At 40.1% G+C, this 18,758-nt stretch overlaps 1 protein-coding gene across 5 annotated transcripts in view; it reads left to right on the top strand.

Moving 5' to 3' along the window:
* nlgn1 (neuroligin 1) overlaps positions 1–18,758 on the top strand; it is a 443,569-nt gene that overhangs the window by 138,266 nt on the left and 286,545 nt on the right. For 3 of the 5 annotated variants that reach the window (XM_051947583.1, XM_051947584.1, XM_022192735.2), the window contains exons 2-3: positions 5,115–6,188; positions 7,000–7,059. In XM_051947583.1, the coding sequence (XP_051803543.1) occupies positions 5,651–6,188; positions 7,000–7,059 (598 nt within the window). In that variant the 5' untranslated portion in view covers positions 5,115–5,650. The remainder of the gene's footprint in view (positions 1–5,114; positions 6,189–6,999; positions 7,060–18,758) is intronic. The other 2 variants (XM_051947585.1, XM_022192734.2) reach the window with 1 other exon arrangement.

Genomic DNA, 18,758 nt, shown 5'->3' with positions numbered 1-18,758 from the left:
TGTGTGTGTATGTGTGTGTGTCTGCTTGGTGTGTGTGTGTGTGTCTGCATGCATATGTTTGACAGATGATTGAAGATTCACCCTGAGACAAGGGGCATAGGACAGGAAATTAAATGACTTGCATCTTTGGGACCACTGACTGTTTGTGCTTGCGTGTGTGTGTGTGTTCATATGTCAACCCTTTTCAAATGTTAATATTGAATATATCTATTTGCTGCATATATATGTGTTTTACGTCTTTCAAACTAATTGCAGAGCAAAATCTGTTGCTCCTACATCAGTTCCAGTAAACCACCTCCTCAACATTGTATGAATTTGTAATGGTGTCAATCCTTTGATAGACATCGGAGATTTGATTCATTAAAAAAAATTAGTGAAGGCAAAGAGAAAACGTAGTAGAGAGACACCCAAAAGGTTACTGAAAAAAAGATGATTTAGCTGTGATGCTGGGTGGAAACAAACACTTTACTATTCATTCTACATTTGCTGGACCACCTTGATCAGCTGCCACACACATCTCTGACAGCATTAGCATAAAATTCATTTGCCCATTGTCTGTTCTTTTACACGATCAACCTTTCGTTATTTTTGAGGTAGTTCTTTAAAAAACACATCACTTCATCAGTGTTTCAACAGTGCTGTAAGGGTGATGAATGAGCTCCTGGTCACATTGCTTATAGAGTCGTGCGTATGTTCCTGGATAATCCAGCCTATCAGGTTACACTCCAGCTGGACTCATCTAGTGTGTGATTTTAGGCTGCATTGGTTTGTGCTTGTACTAACTGGAGCCTTGGAGCCGGCAGCCCACTGGGATATGTGGATGATTTATTACCAAATTGACTAATGAGCACGGTGTATCCAGTTAAACATCACACAGTGTTTGATACTGTGATTAACAGAAATACTGTGAGAAATACTGCCCTTGGACTACATCGATCACCTTGCTGCACCTCTCGTTTGAGGACTCAGATGTGATGAAAACCGTGTGTAATGATTTCTACTGTAATGGTTTGCGCTGAATTTGCTAGAGTAAGCTGTCAGGTGAAATTAGTAGTTGTATCTAAATCTCTGTCTGCAATGAAATAGTTCTAAAATATTCAGTTTTATTCTCGGCGCAGTCGTGTTCCTCATTAACACCGCACCTCTTCTGACTTCAAACAGAAATAGAATGTGTGATAATCACAAGTGAAAATAGGTCTTCACTCACAAATATAGCCGGCAGTTTTGTACACACAAATAGACAAGCTAAACATGGCAGAGCTGGTATAGAGCTGGGTACCAGTAGTGGAGGACAGGTTTGTACCGACAGTACACACACTTCTTACTATGAAGTGAATGGCCTTCATTTAATAGAACAGCAATTTTTAAAATAATAATTCCAATTATATTCTTGGATCCTATTGTGTCATGTACTGAATTTTAATATCTACTTTGAAGTGCTCTCCCCTTCAAAATAAAGATGTTCTTTGCTGCTTTAAATAATTTTCATTTCAAATAATTTGATCTTTGTTCAGTTCACATCACCCGCCACAAATCTTTTTGGGCCTTGTCCACAATTGACCACAAAGTATATTAATGTAATGTCAGTGAGCTTTTTAACACGTTAAAGAAATATTGTAGCTCATATGTTGTAAATTGCAAAAAAACCATTTGTTTTAGTTAAATGTCTACTGCCAACATATTTTATTTGTTCTTTCACAAAATATAATAAAAATAAATTCTTCAGTAAATTTATTATTGACAGTTTTCCTTTTTGGTATGCTATGTAGTGGAAATATGCATCTTTACATTGTAAGAAGTCAGGACATGCATGAAGTGGCGCAAACAGTTATGTGAACTGACCTGTAGTTGGCTGTTTGAGCCTTTCTGTTTCCGTTGTCGTTTTGGATCTGACGGCTTTGGCCTTAACGTTAACAAGGACACTGAGAGGATAGAAAAAATACTTAACTAGCCAGCATTTGTCTTCTCTGGGTTTCACCAAGCAGTATTAAGACTGTACAAAAATTTTAATGGTTGTTCAGGAGTAGATGTTTCTCTCTTCTAAAAACAGCATTGAAAAAGTTTCAACGGGGCCATCTCTTGCAGTTGAAACACACGCAGATTGGGGGGTCCATGGGAGATATACATTTTTTGGGGATGCAGTTTGGCCCTTGGTGAGCTTGAAGCATTAATCTTGTAGTGATCCACTAATTTAATGTAAAAGATTCTGGGATACATTTATTGCTACTATATAGAGAATTTCATTCATCTACCTTCCTGTATGATATTGGATGCAGGAGAAGGATGATCATGCCTTCCTATAGCACACGTGGAATGTGATTAGTTACAGACTTTCAGCCACTCCCTATTTAAGATAGCTTCTCTTTGTCACAAACCATTTGCCTGATGGAGGTCTAGCACTGAAATGTCATGAATAAATGTATTTTAGGAAGTCAGACAGTGTGGGAGTCTGAAAATATTAAATCTTGCAATACAGTATGCACTCATGGAGACTGTGGCATTATTAAACATTTTTATGGTTATGCTTAGGCAGCACCTTGTTAAGGTTAGGAAAGGATTGCAGGCTTGATTTCATGCAACATGAAAAATCACTTTAATTAACATTTAACCGAAAACCACATCCTTCCTGCACTAATCCCACATAGGACGAAGCCATACTCTCAGTTTATGACTACCATCCACCCCAACCATCCCCACCTCCAGAGTGGTACGGAAATGTAGGGCCTCATTCACTGGAGAGAAATATTTTTTCTGATAATATCCCATGCAGTGATTATTTAATTATTATTTTTTGAATGCATACATCGTTGTTTATTTACAGTAAAAGGACAAATTTGATTTAAAAAGTTTGGGAACCACTGGCTTACAGAGTGTTTGAATGCAACTGACCATAGGAGAAATACGCAGAGTAAACCAGCCTTTTGTATGAAAATCGACTCACAGTTACAGTGACACTACAAACATGCACTACTTCAGACCCTCTAAGGACACAGATTAGATCAGCCATCTTGTGCATCTTGAAGTGTGTGTGTGCTGACCAAGGGCGTCAGTTTGTTTTTAAAAGTGGGGGGGTGGAGATCACAGCACTTTGAGAAAATGTCGACGAACGACGGCAAAATGCCACAAGCTGGGCTCAAACTCACAACCACCACACCAAAGGCGGAGGCTCAAGCTATTGAGCTATCGGTACATGCAGGTAGAGGGGTCTGTGGGCCGGTATAATACTAATTCTCCTGGGCCGAAATTTTGCCCCTGCACGCCTCTGGTTGGAGCTTCCACTTGGCACAGACGCAAATTTAGCATCTGCGCGTTTGTTTTTTGTTTTTCTTTTAACCTCACGAAGGTGTGCAACTCTCGGCCGAGTGCGGATGGTGCGTTCAGGAGCGTCGGAATTTTCTATACTACTGAAAATAACTGGGTTTACAACGGCTTACATGTGAAGAATTTGAGTGTGTTGGAGACAAAATGACCCCTGACAAAAAGTGGGGGGGGGCACATCCCCACCGTCCCCCCCTAAACTGACGTCTATGGTGCTGACTGATGCATAAACTAATATCGTTTCAGCCTCTTACTTTCCTCTGCTATCATGATTCTTCAGTTAACTATAGTTTTCTTGATTGCGTGATCAAACACTCTTTCATGCACAGACACACACAAAGTGGGAATGTAAGCTTTCTGTCTATATACTCCAATTCAATCTCTGTCTCCTTGTGTCATCCCCCCACCAACACTTTTTCTTCACCTTATAGCTTCCTTGCTGTCGATGTTGTAAATCTTTGTACATCTTGTTCAATACCTGTGTGCCACTCATCCCACAGTCATTTTCCCAGGTTGCGAATTGCGTCTAGTCTGAAGTGTATGTAATCGTGTTGCATCTCCTTTAGGTTGTCTCTGATTGTTTGAGGTGTTTCTATGTCTGCAGTGCATTTTTGTTAGCCAACTAGACAATTTGCGTTGTCACCGTATGTATGTGTGCGTGTGCAGCTAAACAGGATTACCTCAGTGTATGAAATGTGAAGGTGAGCTCATCCAGGTGGAACACTGACTCCTAGGCAGTGTGCTGGGAAAAAAAAATAGAAAAGAAAAGCCTGTACTCGGGATGACAAGCCTTCATGTTCTACATTAAGCATGCACACACCAACACACATATACGTACATTTGCGCAAACTGCAAGTACACAAGCTTATAATATAGATTTGAGTTTACATGCTTCTTTGCTCCCACGCCCATCACTATCTTTGCACATATGACACCCTTAGATCTCACCAAACAAGCAGTAATGAAGGAAGAGCAGGTAGGATGGGACGGAGTAGGAAACAAATGCAATGCATGGCTTCCTTTTTTAGAAAATGGCACTAGCAGATGTGACAACAGTTGTCCAAAGCAGTATTACAGCCCACAAATGTTAGATGTTAAGAGTTCAGCATATTCAGCTTTGATCGTAAGAAGAAATCCTTGTTACACTGGCATATGCTATGAATTGAAAGTGTGCTTCTTTAGATGACAGTCCAGTTAAAGATAGGAAAGGTTACTGTGGAATGTTAATAAGCATTCTGTGACATGACACAAACTCTGGTCTCCTGTGCGAATGTCACACACCCCAACATTCTGGCTGCTTGCATAAAGGGCATGCTACATCCCACATTGGCACTGAGCGCTGGCATTTAAAAGCCTGTCATGATATCCACTTTTATCCAAAAGGCCTGTGGCTTATACTGTAAGTCTTATTGCTGTTGGCAGCACACTTCCAAGTCAATGGGACTCTCCCAAAATTATCCCCTCTCACTGGCATGCAGTGTCACTCTGACAGAAGGGTATAAAATTAAACTGTAGGACAAACTTGTCACCACAGATACTAACCGACACTTTGCTTGTTGCTGTTGAGTAATATTACCTTCTGTCATGTGCTATAAATAGATATCGTGTGCCTCTGAAACTGATTGATGTCTGTGCATGTAGGTCTGAGACCAATTAAATGGCACTTCTGCTAACAGTCTATCTTTTAATGTCGCGTAGAGGATAATAAAAATAAGTGAAAGGAAAAGATACTGAATTGAGAATATTGTGACTTCTCTTTGTGTGGATGCTAAATGTTGCTTTTTTCTGTGTTGCAGAGGACAGACTTTGGACTTGACTCGGAGGGTTTCAAGTCAGATTGTCACAAACGCTGGACTTGTACTCCTGCTTCCGCTGCTGTCCAAGGCAGTATGCTCGCCCCCAAAATGATGGAAGCCCTCATCACTGACTGGCTAGTCTACCTGCTGAGAAGTGGCGCTTAAAGATGAAATCTTTACTGTTTTCTTCTTCACTGCATCGGCTCTTGACAGGACCTTTCTGAGGAATATTTTCGATATTGTGAGGAATATTTCTTAGATTCCCCTTCACCAAACTGGAGGAAACTGATGGCTGCTACATTTCCGCTGGATGGTTTGCACTGCCTGGGTTTCAAACAGGAACATTAGCAACCGCGACTATTGTCTGCTCCGGAGTTTGCCCACTTGCTTATGCCCGTGTGTGAATGTGATTGTGTGTTTTGTGTTTGCATCTGCATGGCATAAGTGAGAGACATAAAGTCAGGATTTTTTTTCTTATTACTCAGAGAAGACAAGAAAACACGCAGCAAACAAGTTGAAAACGAGGAGTAGCAGCCATGTCCCAGTGGAGGCACCATTCGAGGACTGGTTGCCAGCTACTTCAAACTGCCAAGAGTGGGAGCAGGAGGATGGCTTGTATAGGGCTTGAAGGTTCCTTAAACGCCTGCTGGGGGATGTCCACTCTAATATGGCTGGGACTGCTGCTTCTTCAGGCGTGTCCGGCTTCCGTGTCGGCTCAGAAACTCGATGAGACCGACCCGGTGGTCACCGTCACCAATGGCAAGCTGCGTGGCATCAAGAAGGAACTCAACAATGAGATCCTGGGTCCTGTTGTACAGTTTCTAGGAGTACCGTATGCGGCTCCACCCACAGGCGAGCGCCGCTTTCAGCCGCCCGAGCCACCGTTGTCATGGCCGGACATCCGCAACGCCACACACTTTGCCCCGGTGTGTCCTCAGAGCATTGTGGAGGGCCGCCTGCCGGACGTCATGCTGCCAGTGTGGTTTACCAACAGCATTGACGTGGTGTCCACTTATGTCCAGGATCAGAGCGAGGACTGCCTCTATCTAAACATCTACGTCCCCACTGAGGATGGTGAGTTCGTCTTGGGTAGGATGGTTGTGGGGACAGCGGGAGGCAGGGTGTAGGGAATTAAATCCACAACCTTCTGGGAGAGAGAAGATTGTGTTTTTGGGGTTTGTCGTTACCTACGTGAGAGTGCATTTCTGTCTCTGTCCCTGTATGTCTCCCGGTAGATGGAAAGCATGACTTTGTGCATGTTTAATGTGCATGACATGACTTATACTACATGAGTGTGAAAGTGTGATTTGTGAAAGAGGATATGCACATGTGTGAGTTGCATCCATTGAGGTCATTTTGTCCTCTTTTCATTTCTCTCCGTAGCTGCTCTCCATATTTTTTCTTCCATCTTCTGTCCTTCCTGACCTGTACTGCTCCAGCTCAATCCTGTCTGTCTTGCTTCTCGAACAGATTCCCCTCTCATCCCCAGCTCCTCATTCTCCTCATTGCTTTATTTGCCCTCCTCTGCAGACTCTCTCCCTTTTCCCCTCTCTCATGCCTGTAGCTCATCATAGCGTATTGTGCTCTGCCACAATGGCTACAGTTCATTAAACAAGACAGTCGTTGTCATGATCATCACCGATTGATTTGGCTGACTAGCTGAATGACTGGCTGGCTGACTGATAGACTGAATACTGCTGTGATTGAGCTGGTGTGATTCATTCTTTCTTTATTTCCCCCTTCCTTCCTCTCTAAGTCGTTCTGAATCAGCTCTGTATGTGTGTGTATGTGCGTGCGTGCGTGCGTGTGTGTGCATGCCAGCTCCAGTGTGCATTGCGCGTCCAGGGGCTCCATGTTATTCTTTAGTTTTCTATTCATTTTACAGTCAAAAGAATATCCAAGGAATGTGCCAGGAAACCGGGCAAGAAAATATGTAGACAAGGAGGTATGTATAATCTGAATACAAACTATACAATGCCACAGAAAGAAGAAACATTCTAAAAACGGCAAGACAAAAGGGAGAAAAAAGGAACAACTGTGTGGTACAGTATTGAAAAAGGTCACAAGATCGAGGTCTACGAATTATTCAGGTCTTGACTCAGGGCATCTGCTGGATTTTAAAATGCTAAAGTTAAGCGACAGGACATTTAAACACTACCTCTAAGTGAATTTAACATCAGTTTAAAGCACCTAAGTAGGAAAGTCAAGATGTCAGAACCAGTAGTTTTCTAGATGACAATGCTTAATGCATTTCAGAAAGCATAAGTGAGCAGAGCAGGTATAACCTTTTCAGATTCGTCAGACTTCAGAAGGCGTCTTTTATGTCCTACAGATGACAACAGTAGCGTATTTTGCTGCTAAAAACCCAGAATCAGACATGTAATTGGTAGACCTTGTGATGACGGAATGATGGCGAGGTGTTTTGTATTGATGTGTGCTCCCATTGGCCAGCAAAAGTGGGGGATTTGATTGGCTGCCAGATGGGAGGTCAGGAGGTGTGCAGTAACGATGGCTGATGTGTGGCGAGATAGCAGCGCATTAGATCAGGCACACTGCCGCAAACACACACATACACGCACTTGCAGTGATGTAGTTGTATGCAGTGTTAAATAAGATGAGCTCAGGCTGGACCTTGACTGTGTAATCTCCATTAAAAGAAAGCAGAGTTGTGTTCAGGTTGGCTCGGGCTACTGTATCAAGCGCTGTTTCATCAAGATAATGCCCTCCACCTCCTCTCTGTCTTTCTCTCTGTCTCTTAGCCTCTTCCTTCTTGGATGTGAGCACGTTTTTGTGTATCGATATGTTTGTGTGACAGTGTGTGTGTGTGCACAGAGGGAGAGAGATGCTGACAGTGTCCTTGATAAGGTCTGGGTGTTAATGTCATTGTCTTGGCAGCGGCCTGCATAATCATTTACCGCGTATCCCTTTCCTTCCAGCTACACAGATACTTGTAACCTCGCCGCTCGTCTCCTCCTTTCTTCTCACCGCTCCTCTCCTGTCATCTCCTTTCCTCAAACGTGTTGCACGGGCAAATACACAGAAAGCAAATGCACTTAAACTGGGAGATTATAGAAGCTTACATATTAGTCACACAGCATGGAAAATCCTCATTTAGAAACCGAGACCCAGACAATCTCTTGTGGATTTTCTCATTTTGTGATAAAGGGAGATTAGGTCCAGAAAACAATGTATCTTGCACCGAAAAGAACAACAAGATTGCAGATCTGTGGCTTTGTTGCAGCACAAGCCGCTTTGCGATGTGTGTTGCATTTGAAAAAATGTAAAAAAAATAAATAAATAGTGAAATGTGAGGGAACAACTCTCTCTGAGCATGTTCTCGTTGTATCGTAGTCTCACAATATGCCTTTCATTTGGAAAAAAGAAGGGAAAAAAGCTTAGTCGGTCCAGTCTTAATGCATTGGTAATCAAAATGTGCATAAAATAATTTAGGTTTAAAGCATGAAGATGCATTGATTTTTCCTGTTTGGTATTTAATGTAAACAATATTTCCAGTGTGTACCTCAAATACAAATGAAAATAAAATGTAGTGTCTCTTTGTATTATAGGATTAAGTTTACTGGACGTTATGATGTGCAGTGTGTTTTACAAACTTTGATTGTTTAACACTTGCAAATGTTCTGTGCAATCAGAAATTTATGACACTTATTACAGACATTTGACACATTAAAATGACCAGAGCAAAAGAAATACAATTGATGATCCAAGGAATAGTTGAAAGTTAAATTTCTGACTGAGTTAATAAGAAGTGTGTGCATTGGTTGAAGTAATCGGTTCAGTGATGGCAGACTACAGTGGGATCAGTATTTATTTCATTTGCTATTGAAGGCATGTCTTGCAGCCTACAGTATGAGTTGTACCGCATCACATAGGAGGACAGAGAGTCAGTTCTTTAGCAATTCTGGAGAGACGGCCGCTATTTCTGTGGATTCGTTTAGCACTTCAGTCATTATCAGTGACATGATAGTGCAATGCAGTGGTGCATGGAGTGAGTGGACAGATCGTGGTGAGTGACTGGGTAATTTCATGGCTAGATGTGTGCAGTCGCAGGAACGCATTTTGTAAAAGGGTTGGATAGGAAGAAATAAACGTGGTAAAGAGTCATTATCAATCAAATCAACTGTGACATGTCTTTATAAAAGAGAAACAATCAGAAAAGAACAGTCAGCAGAATGGGAAGGACCCTCATATCCTCGTGTTTTTAGGTGCAGGATTAGCGCAGGTGAATAGGAGTGCTTGGGTGGGAATTTGGAACTGAGGCTTATGATGCACCCAAAGTCTTGAATATCCATTAATCAAGATTTGGAAAGACTGAGCAATTACTAAAACAGAGCCATCAAAAATGCGTGGTAGACCACACATCCATGTTGTCACAATGCCAAAATGGTGACGCTGTTATACAGAATCATCGATTTTTTACACATTTATGTCTCTCCACCCTCATATGGTGGGAGCAGTACTTTGGTGTACATTTTGATCACCAAATTTCCTCTTTATTTCTTTTACAGGAATTCAGCTGATCATTTTTAGCTGCAGTTTTTGATCTGCATACTTGCAAACAGCTGATTATTAGCAGCTTGCAGTGATGTCATTTAATGCTGCCAGTGTGAAATGTGCACTAGTAAATTAACAATAAGATAAAGCAACATTTTCCTCTTTCTGAATTACATTGTTGAACTCTGATGGCAAAAGAAGTTGGCTTGTTTAAAAAAAAAACACATTAGTTTGAGTTACATTTGAAGGGATGGACATGAAGGAACGACGTTACATTTGCAAACCTTTCGCTCTCTGAATCTTTTCAGCAAATCAGCGTGTCTGCCGCTCAGATGCTTTGCCGCATAAGATATGTTGGCTGGTTTAAAACTTTTTCATAGATGGACTTTGTGGACTCACCATATCTGTCGACTGTCAGCTATAAGCAAAATACTGCTTCACCATCGCAGAAAGGCATAGCTATTTTCGGAAATATGGCTTCTATTCAAACGACATCATTATTTAAGTATTGACACTAATAAAATAGGTATACAGTAATACCTGCAGTCAATATAAGATTCGGAACAGCTTCTAACATCCTGCTGCACATCAAATCTTGGAAGACTTCACCATGAGCAAAATGAATAAAAGGACAACGGGGGGAAAGCCAGCAACGGACAGTCATGAAGAGCATTGGGAAAAGGCAGACAGGATATAATATTCCTAAGAATGATAAAAACAATGTGAGATGAGGACAGAAAGAGCAAAACAATAGGACCGCATGAGAGTGATGAGCCACAGTGTAATTGCTGTGGGACTCGGCTCTTTGTCCTCATAAGGACTATTGTGTCGTCCTGTGCCATGCTGGTTCAAAGAAGTCTTCTGTGGGTAAAAGTAGTGTCTTTGATGTCTCGGCGATGGAGCATGGTCATTAAGTTATCACATGCTGGGATAGTGGTCTCGTTGTTGAGATCAGAAGTAGCAGCACTGCGGTTGGTCCTCTTCGCGCTCGGCAACATGAATTCACAACTCGCTTTTAATATCGAAATAAATGAACATCAGTGGCCTGAAATTCAAAAGGAACAGTTGCGGATTAGTTTAGGAAAAGCTCAACCTGATGCATGAGTCAGATGCTAAGTCAGAGCTTCATATCAAAGCTTTTGCCTCGACAAAACAAGACGTGATGACATCATGTCTGGGAAGATGTTGGGTATTTTTCACACTGTTTTGAAAAACAAAAATCCCAAAACTAAGAATGATTATTTGCAAAATAATCAATAATGAAAATAATGGCTTCTTGCAGGACTAGTTTGCAATCAAAGTTGCACTGTAGCATGTTTGTTTGCTGCAAACCTTAAGAACATCCATGTTGTCATCCATCTTGTTGCAAAGAAATTGACATTTCCTACAGAAATGTAATTGCAAGCCTCTCACTTTGTATCGTGTGTGTGTGTGTGTGTGTGTGTGTGTGTGTGTATATATATCTTTTCTGCTTTGCCTCGTTTTTCGTTCGTTCTTGGTTGCTCACACTGTTTTCACCTGAATCCACAGTTGACTCAGCTATGTGTGCTGTCAAAAGACATTATGGGTAGCCGAAAAATGCAAACTTATGCAAAAGTAGATAAAAATACGGGAAGTGGGTTTGTCAAAAAAACAAAAATAACATGGTTAGTGTTAGGGACATATTTATTAGGCATTATAAGCTTACACTGGGACAGAATATTGTCAGAAAATTGGATTTTCTTTTCTTTAATAATTAGTGTCCACTCATTTTTGCACCTCGTATTGAGTCACTTTGTTGCTAGCAGCTAATTTGAAGTACTGCGTCTTACAGCAAGCAATGTGTTTCATGGAATAAGCTACTCACCCTTAAATGCTGTCAAACCATGGAAGAAAAGGGAAAAAAAAATATGTATATATAACTCCTTGTATGGTGTCTGTCTTGTTTAAACTCCCTTTATGTTTACTTTATGCTGAATTAAGCATTGGGCTTTAAAAAAAACTAAACTAGGGCATTTAAACTGCAAACTAGGCCATTTCCCAGTGCATGTACACACTATTTAATATCTGAAATAGTTCCTGAAATATTTCAACATGTTGCATTATTCCGAATTTTCTGTGCACTGTCGACACTCCAGAGGGGTTTAGAAGAGAAGATCCATTGTAGATGTGAATTTCGTCAAGATGCAGGCAACTTCACAGATGGGGAATTTTTCGCAATTTTTCTTCTTCTTCTTCGTGACTGCCTCTTCCTATGTCTCTTTCTCTCGGTCCGTCTTGATCTCCCTTAGTGCAGGTTGGCCTTTTCCCTCGTCTGTTTCTGCCTTTCTGTCCATCCTGACCTCCTCACCCTCTACCTTCTCACTTTCCTCCTATGTCCTTTTTCTCTTGCATGTGTCTCTTTCTCTCTTATTCCTCTGGCTTCGTCCTAGTTTTGTAGTCATTGAAGGAGGATCCTGTGGGAGGCAGCACACACATGCACACAGACACACAAACAGAGTGGAGGAAATAGAAGGCAGGAATAAGCATGGCCCTTCTTGTGTTTGGGTTTCCCTGGAGGGGTTCTGTCACCTCCACTCACAACTTAACTTCTCCACACTGGTATTTTTTCCCCATGTTCATGTGGTTTGCTTGTGTGTGTGTTGGCGTCTGTCTGGATGGATTCAAGGATCTGAGTGTGTGTGTCTGGATAATTTTTAAGTTTTGTGCAGTCTTAACCTTCACTTGATTCTGAATCTAACTTTTAAAAAAGCAATAGAGAAATACAGAGGAAAAAACAGAATACAATCTGCTCTGATCCAAACTGCTGTTCTTCAGTGTTAACTGTTAAAGATATGGCCTTTTCACGTGGCTGTCAGAGACTGTTATGTTACTTGTTTTATTTTTTTTATTTTTTTTTTATTTAAAAAGCTGTTGATCTTAAAGCTAAATCTGCACCATGTTTTAGCATCTGCAGGAACAGGCATAGTCTTGCAGGTTTGTACACTTTTTGCAATTGCATATGTTATTTAGAACATCCATCCATCCATTCGTCCACACCCTGGACAGGTCGCCAGTCTGTCACAGGGCTACATACACAGACAAACAATCACACTCACATTCACACCTACGGGCAATTTACAGTCATCAATTAACCTCAGCATATTTTTGGACTGTGGGAGGAAGCCGGAGTACCCAGAGAAAACCCACGCATGCACAGGGAGAACATGCAAACTCCATGCAGAAAGATCCCAGGCCCACCCCGGGATTCGAACCAGGGATCTTCTTGCTGCAAGGCAAAGTGCTAACCACTTACGCCACTGTGCAGCCTATTTAGAACATACTAGACCATTTTCCAAGGAAAAAAAACTGTGATTACTGGGAGTGGGATGATGATAAATGCCTAATATTGATGTTTCTGACACACATTTTTGTTAGAATTCACTGTCGTTGTGGTGCCAGTATTTATTCTACAATACCAACTGACAGACATGGACATTCGTGGAGATCGGGACTCAGTCTTGTTACCAGGTCATATGTTTTAGAATATCAAAATAATATGTACCGTAATATATTATTATTATGATTAGAAGCACTTTTCTTGTAATAACAAATGTTAATCAATTACTGTTACCTATATCAGTTCTGTTCTGGTTTATACTGTCATCCTACACAGCCTTCTGTAACTACTCTTACACTGGCATCTAATATCCGAAACGATTTTCATCAATCCAATTTTTTTTAAGAATAGAATCACTTTATTCATCCCCGAAGGGAAATTCAGTGGCCAAGGATTTTCAGGAAAGAGCATTGCTTCTCATGTAGTTAGCACAATTTAGGTCTCATACTGTCTGAGCTAGCTTCATCATTGTCATGCTCTAGTTCTGATTGAAATGATTTGAATCATGAATAGTACAAGAACCATCACCAGTAGCCTCAGGTCTATTTTCATTTGCAGGGCTGTAGTCACTAAATCTCTGAAATATCAAAGAAACACTAAGGTTTGTGCTATGTTTGAAACTCAGGTGTTGCGCCACCACATTCGTGTGACTATAGACAGATTGTGTACGTATAAATGTGTACATTGAAAAACAGTTAAAGCATTAGTCATTAGGGACCTTATAAATAATACAAAAAATTACTATAATAATCATAGTCAGTAAAGTTCCAACTTATGCATTTGAAACAAAGCCCCTAAAAGGCATTATATTTCTCTCACACGAAAATCCCAAGCAATGTAAGCAGTGCTTTAGTAAAGGATCATTAAAATCAAACGTATTGTCGATGCAACAATGTGGTCTGTGAATTTTAGAAATGTTTGGCAATCTAACCAGCAATCACTGAGATAACATCAGCAAAATGCGGATGCTAGAGGAAATGGTTGTATTTTTCCACTTGAATTGTTGTATATTCTTGTAAGGAAATCATGTTACTCGCCGGGTTGACTGGTTCTTCTTGGCTGCTGTTGCCTTAACAGTTGACATGTGGCCCAGCTGTTGCAATGGACAAGGACAAATATGAGTTATTAATGGCATCCCTTGTGATCTCCAGTACCGAAATTACAAAAATAATTAGGATATTTCCCAGTGGCTTTAGCTAGAGAGGCGTATCACACAACATAATCCTGAATCAACAAGAACATCATGTGCTTGAAGTAAAACTTCATGTTTTAAATTAATCTGTTAGTGTCTTTAGTGTAATGTTTGTGCTTTTTGTGCTTCTGATTACTGGCCTGTTTCCAAATTTAAGCACCACTGAAATCTAAAACTACCATGTCAGTAAGACGTTCCCAATAGAGTTTTGTTAAAAGAGCACATTTTGGTATACCACACATGTGCACAGATAGTTTACTCGGCGCCTTAATCCTCAGTTTTACTGTCCTGTACCGAATAATGGAAGTTTAATCAGAACAAACTGCTTTCCAAACAGAGATTAACCAAATTATTAAGCAAAGAAATAAATTTAGAGTACTTGATGGTGGGGGGAAAGCAGCTACAATCCAAAGCAGACTCAAGTACGATCTGGTTAATAATAGAGATTGTGAATTGGCAGAAAGTGTCTGTGCTGCTGAGAGCTGAAAGTGGAACCAGATATATTGCCAGAAAATATTAATGTGCCAACATATTTGATTTACAATCTCTGAGAAAGTCGATGGCAGTCTTGTGTGTCTCATTTACTCAGCCAGCTACATCTAGAAAAGCATTTTTTTTTTTTTAGTTTTGCCCTTAAGAATCAAGGAATATGTATATAACAGAACCAACATTAAATTAGTGATCATCTGATCTTCAACTTCTTGGACATCAGAGATATCGGCTTCTTCATTATCTGTAGTTGAGAATAAACATACAGTCTGGCAGTAGCCAGGGAGATGTTGCATCAAAAAGAGGACAAAATTAAAGCTGCAGTAATCAAAATAAGACAGCTAGAAGTCAGTGTTAGTTTGTGGCTAACCCATTGTGCCACTGCATCCTATTCTTACTGTGGACTTACAGATTTATACTATCTGAAGCCTGAAAACTAAGCCAGGATGAAGCACAGAAGTCTAGTTTCCTCTCAAATCATTTGAATTATAATATGCCGAAAAGTTAATATGGAATATCTTTAATATCTTCATTTAAGGGCTGTCCAAGCCAATTTGCAAGACATTAATAACGCCTTTAATTGGACTCAGGACACTTTTATGAAGCACGTTTATCATTTCTCACTGAAATTTAGAAATTATCATCTTCAATTAGATAAAAGTGGAATATGGCACAATAAATAAATATAAATGATGCTAGCAGCACAACAAAGACCTTTAAAAATCAAAGAATCCTACCTGCTCTTATTAATATATGGATGCCCTGTATTAGATCCCTTGCAGAAATGATGCCCATTAAAAAAAATAAAAAATTCCATCTCCAATCCTGTCTCCCAGAAATTATATTCCTACGCACACTGCGTTATCATTTACATAGTGAAATAAATGCATTATCTCCTCGAAAGATAAGGCTGTGACATAGGAGGAAAGCCTACTGTGCCACAAAATCCCAATAAAGATGCAGGAGAGGAGGTTGGAAGCACATGTCAGCCACAGGTCTTTCATCCAGGAGAGTAGGATTCACATCCCATGCAGGATCATTATTCTTAGTTTCACCCATTCTGTGTGGATAGCTTTAGGAAAATACCATGATGTGGGTTTAAATAGGACCCTTTCACATCGTGTTTGAAGCTTCTTCATTCTCAGGGTTAACAGGGTGAGCAGGCCGTCCCCATCTAATATATGATCAGTTCACTGAAAAGGAGAGGCATGGAAAGCAGTAAAACAAATGGCAAAAATATGTTAATTAGAAACTTACTTGTGATATGTCACCGATAAATGTAATCTAGCAGAAAATGTGTCCCCCTCAAGTGCAGTTTAGTTCCACTGGAGCATATGTTTTTTGGAAGAAAGAGCCGGCACCACACGATTTATGCCCAACGTCGAGATTAGATTCAATTACATCCCTTGTTTTTAGAACATAACAGATCCATCACAGACCTACAATTAATGTTTGTCTTTTCGCTTTTACTTTCTCTCACTTCTTTTACCAGAAATTGGGCTTGTACTTTTATTAACTGTGGAAATGGGACTGAAGTATTGTGTTTAAACTGAAAGGAACTATTTCATGTTTTACGTGATGCGAGTTATATACAAATGCACTGGCCTTGTACAAAAGTATACAAGAAAGCGTGTAATATATCGAGCAAATTCACATTCATTGGTTTAACAGTGTTTTGTAGCTGAAGTCCTGGAGACCTCTGTGCGAGTAATTTGGCATTTTATGGAGTGGATCTGTAAAATAGATCATCAGTTCAAAATCTGTACAATAAGAGATGCTCAAATGAGGAAAAAGGCTGAAAGGGTTATTAAATTATTTATTGGATGCAGTGTTCACATCAAGGGAATGAATATGTGCAGCTATACCGCATTATGTTGCCATCATTGTTATGAGCTGTATGGAAATTTACTTCAATGAATTTTGCAAAAAAAAAAACATTTCTGGATTTAGTGTTTTAGTGTCCGTGTTCTTGTTGGTGATTGGGTGTGGCAAAGTTGGTTTTGAGCTGTATTTAAGCTTTGGCTTACCAGCAGTAAAGTTCAGTACACAGTGAATTATACAATAGAGTGTACAAAACCTCTTAAAGTTAAAGGGATGTAGTTTGAATTTAACAGTCGCTCTGTTTAAAACACTCCAAAAAATGTTGAATAGGTTCAGTGCCTTCGGAATTGGCTGTTTGTTGCTCGGTCAGGTAAATGTCAAAGAAAGAGGGAGAGAACGTCCTTGGCTGCTTTGTTTAAACTGTTTTCCGGCCTTTTGTTTTTCTAAATGGTGACACACACATCCACACACCTAAACTCCAATCCGCATTAACACACACATACATGCGAGCTCCTGTGCTCAAGGTGACAGCATTGATAGTTGCTCATGCATATTCATGACCCTTGCATTACAATAAATAAATAAGCAGCTTATTTTTTTTCTTTTCTCAATATTAAATGAAGGACATTTGAACCTTTGGCGCACTGCCAACACAAGCCACTGTTATTGCGGAAAGGGGTGGGCGATACAAATGCCATAACATTGCCCCATTTTTAAGATTCATTTCACAAAAAAAAATCAATCTTTTCCTTTTTTTCCCCCCACTCCTTTCCTCTTGTCTTTTGCACTTCATCACTACAGCTGTAGCAGGGACACATTTTGCCTCATGCATATTTCAGACATCGCATTGTGAACAACAGAAGTAGACACAGCGTGGTGAAAAGTAACAGCTTTTCCCGTAGTTTCCATTTCACTTGTAGTCATTATTTATGGGGGCCCTTTTCCAAAATGGCCGTACAGCTATGTAATGCATGAAGCTATTTGCTTCAATGATGATGGAGAGGCAGCTGTAAACTGAACATAGGCAATGATGTTAGCCTATGCACACAAACAGCCTGTGAAGGAAAATGAGAGCTGCTGAATGAATTATGACGCTGTTTCTTGTGTACTGCGTTCTTGTTATGATCATTGCAATTGTGAGGTGGATGGTTGTTGCAGAGTCAGCAATGTATTGTGAAAATGGCAAACTTTGACCATGAAAAGAGGAAGGAGTAAATAAGAGATTCGTAGATAAATTGTTAATGCGCACAACAAGATTTTTTTACTCAAAGCTTTACAAAATGAAATGTTGAAGCAAAACCTATGTAATGCTAGGTGACCATAAGGTGCTACTGAAATGCCCATGACACACTGAATTCTCCTTCCATTTCCAAGACTTTCATAATGAAACGAGCCCACTGAGACTGCAATGTGGCCACTATTGTCTATGGATTCATTGCTACATTTGTTAATAACACCTCGTAAATATTTCTAACCATAACCTATTAACTATGACCCGATCGTGACCATGGTTGTGTCAGGTGTTATTGCTTAGGAATTCAGTGTATCATTTGTAAAAGGAATATTGTCCATCCAAAAGTTGACATGAAATAATGTACCAAAAAGAATGCACTTTTATTTATTTATTATAATTTATGGAACACTAATCACCACCCATCACCTTTCATCTCAAAAGTCACAATAGGCCAAAGAAAATTCAGATGGAAGCAAACGGAATTGTTATATGTAGCATTATATTTACTATTCAGTCTATTTTTTTAAAATCATTTAATTCTTTTCTTTTTTTTCACATTTATCTGATGCCTCTGTCCTGGGAAACCTCTTATGGTGTACAGAAAGTAGCACTTTCTACTCACAGGAAGAATGGCTTTTTAAATGAATCTGTCATAAGCTGTTGTACAATTTTTATTAATCTGCCAAGGAACGCAGTGGAGTTATGTGACAATTGGCATTGGTTTGTCTGTCTGTCTGTTAGCAAAATGGATTTTGATGAAATTTTCAAGGAAGGTAAAAAATGACACAAGGACCAATTGATTAGAGTTTGACAGTGATGCGGCTTATAGTCTGGATCCACGGATTGGTTCAGGATTTCCGTATCATTGTGAGAGAGCACCATCTCGTCACTGTAACTAGGACTACAAGTGAACACTACGTCAGCTGCCTGCTGACAATCACATGATTGCAGTCCTACTACAAATTAACCACTGCAGACCACGAATTGTTTAAAAATTTCATCCGCAGATAATCATACAATGCCTGAGCAGCCCTGGCG

Source organism: Acanthochromis polyacanthus, chromosome 4 (assembly GCF_021347895.1).
Source record: "Acanthochromis polyacanthus isolate Apoly-LR-REF ecotype Palm Island chromosome 4, KAUST_Apoly_ChrSc, whole genome shotgun sequence".
NCBI lineage: Eukaryota > Metazoa > Chordata > Actinopteri > Pomacentridae > Acanthochromis > Acanthochromis polyacanthus.
This window is presented reverse-complemented; position numbering and strand designations above follow the sequence as displayed.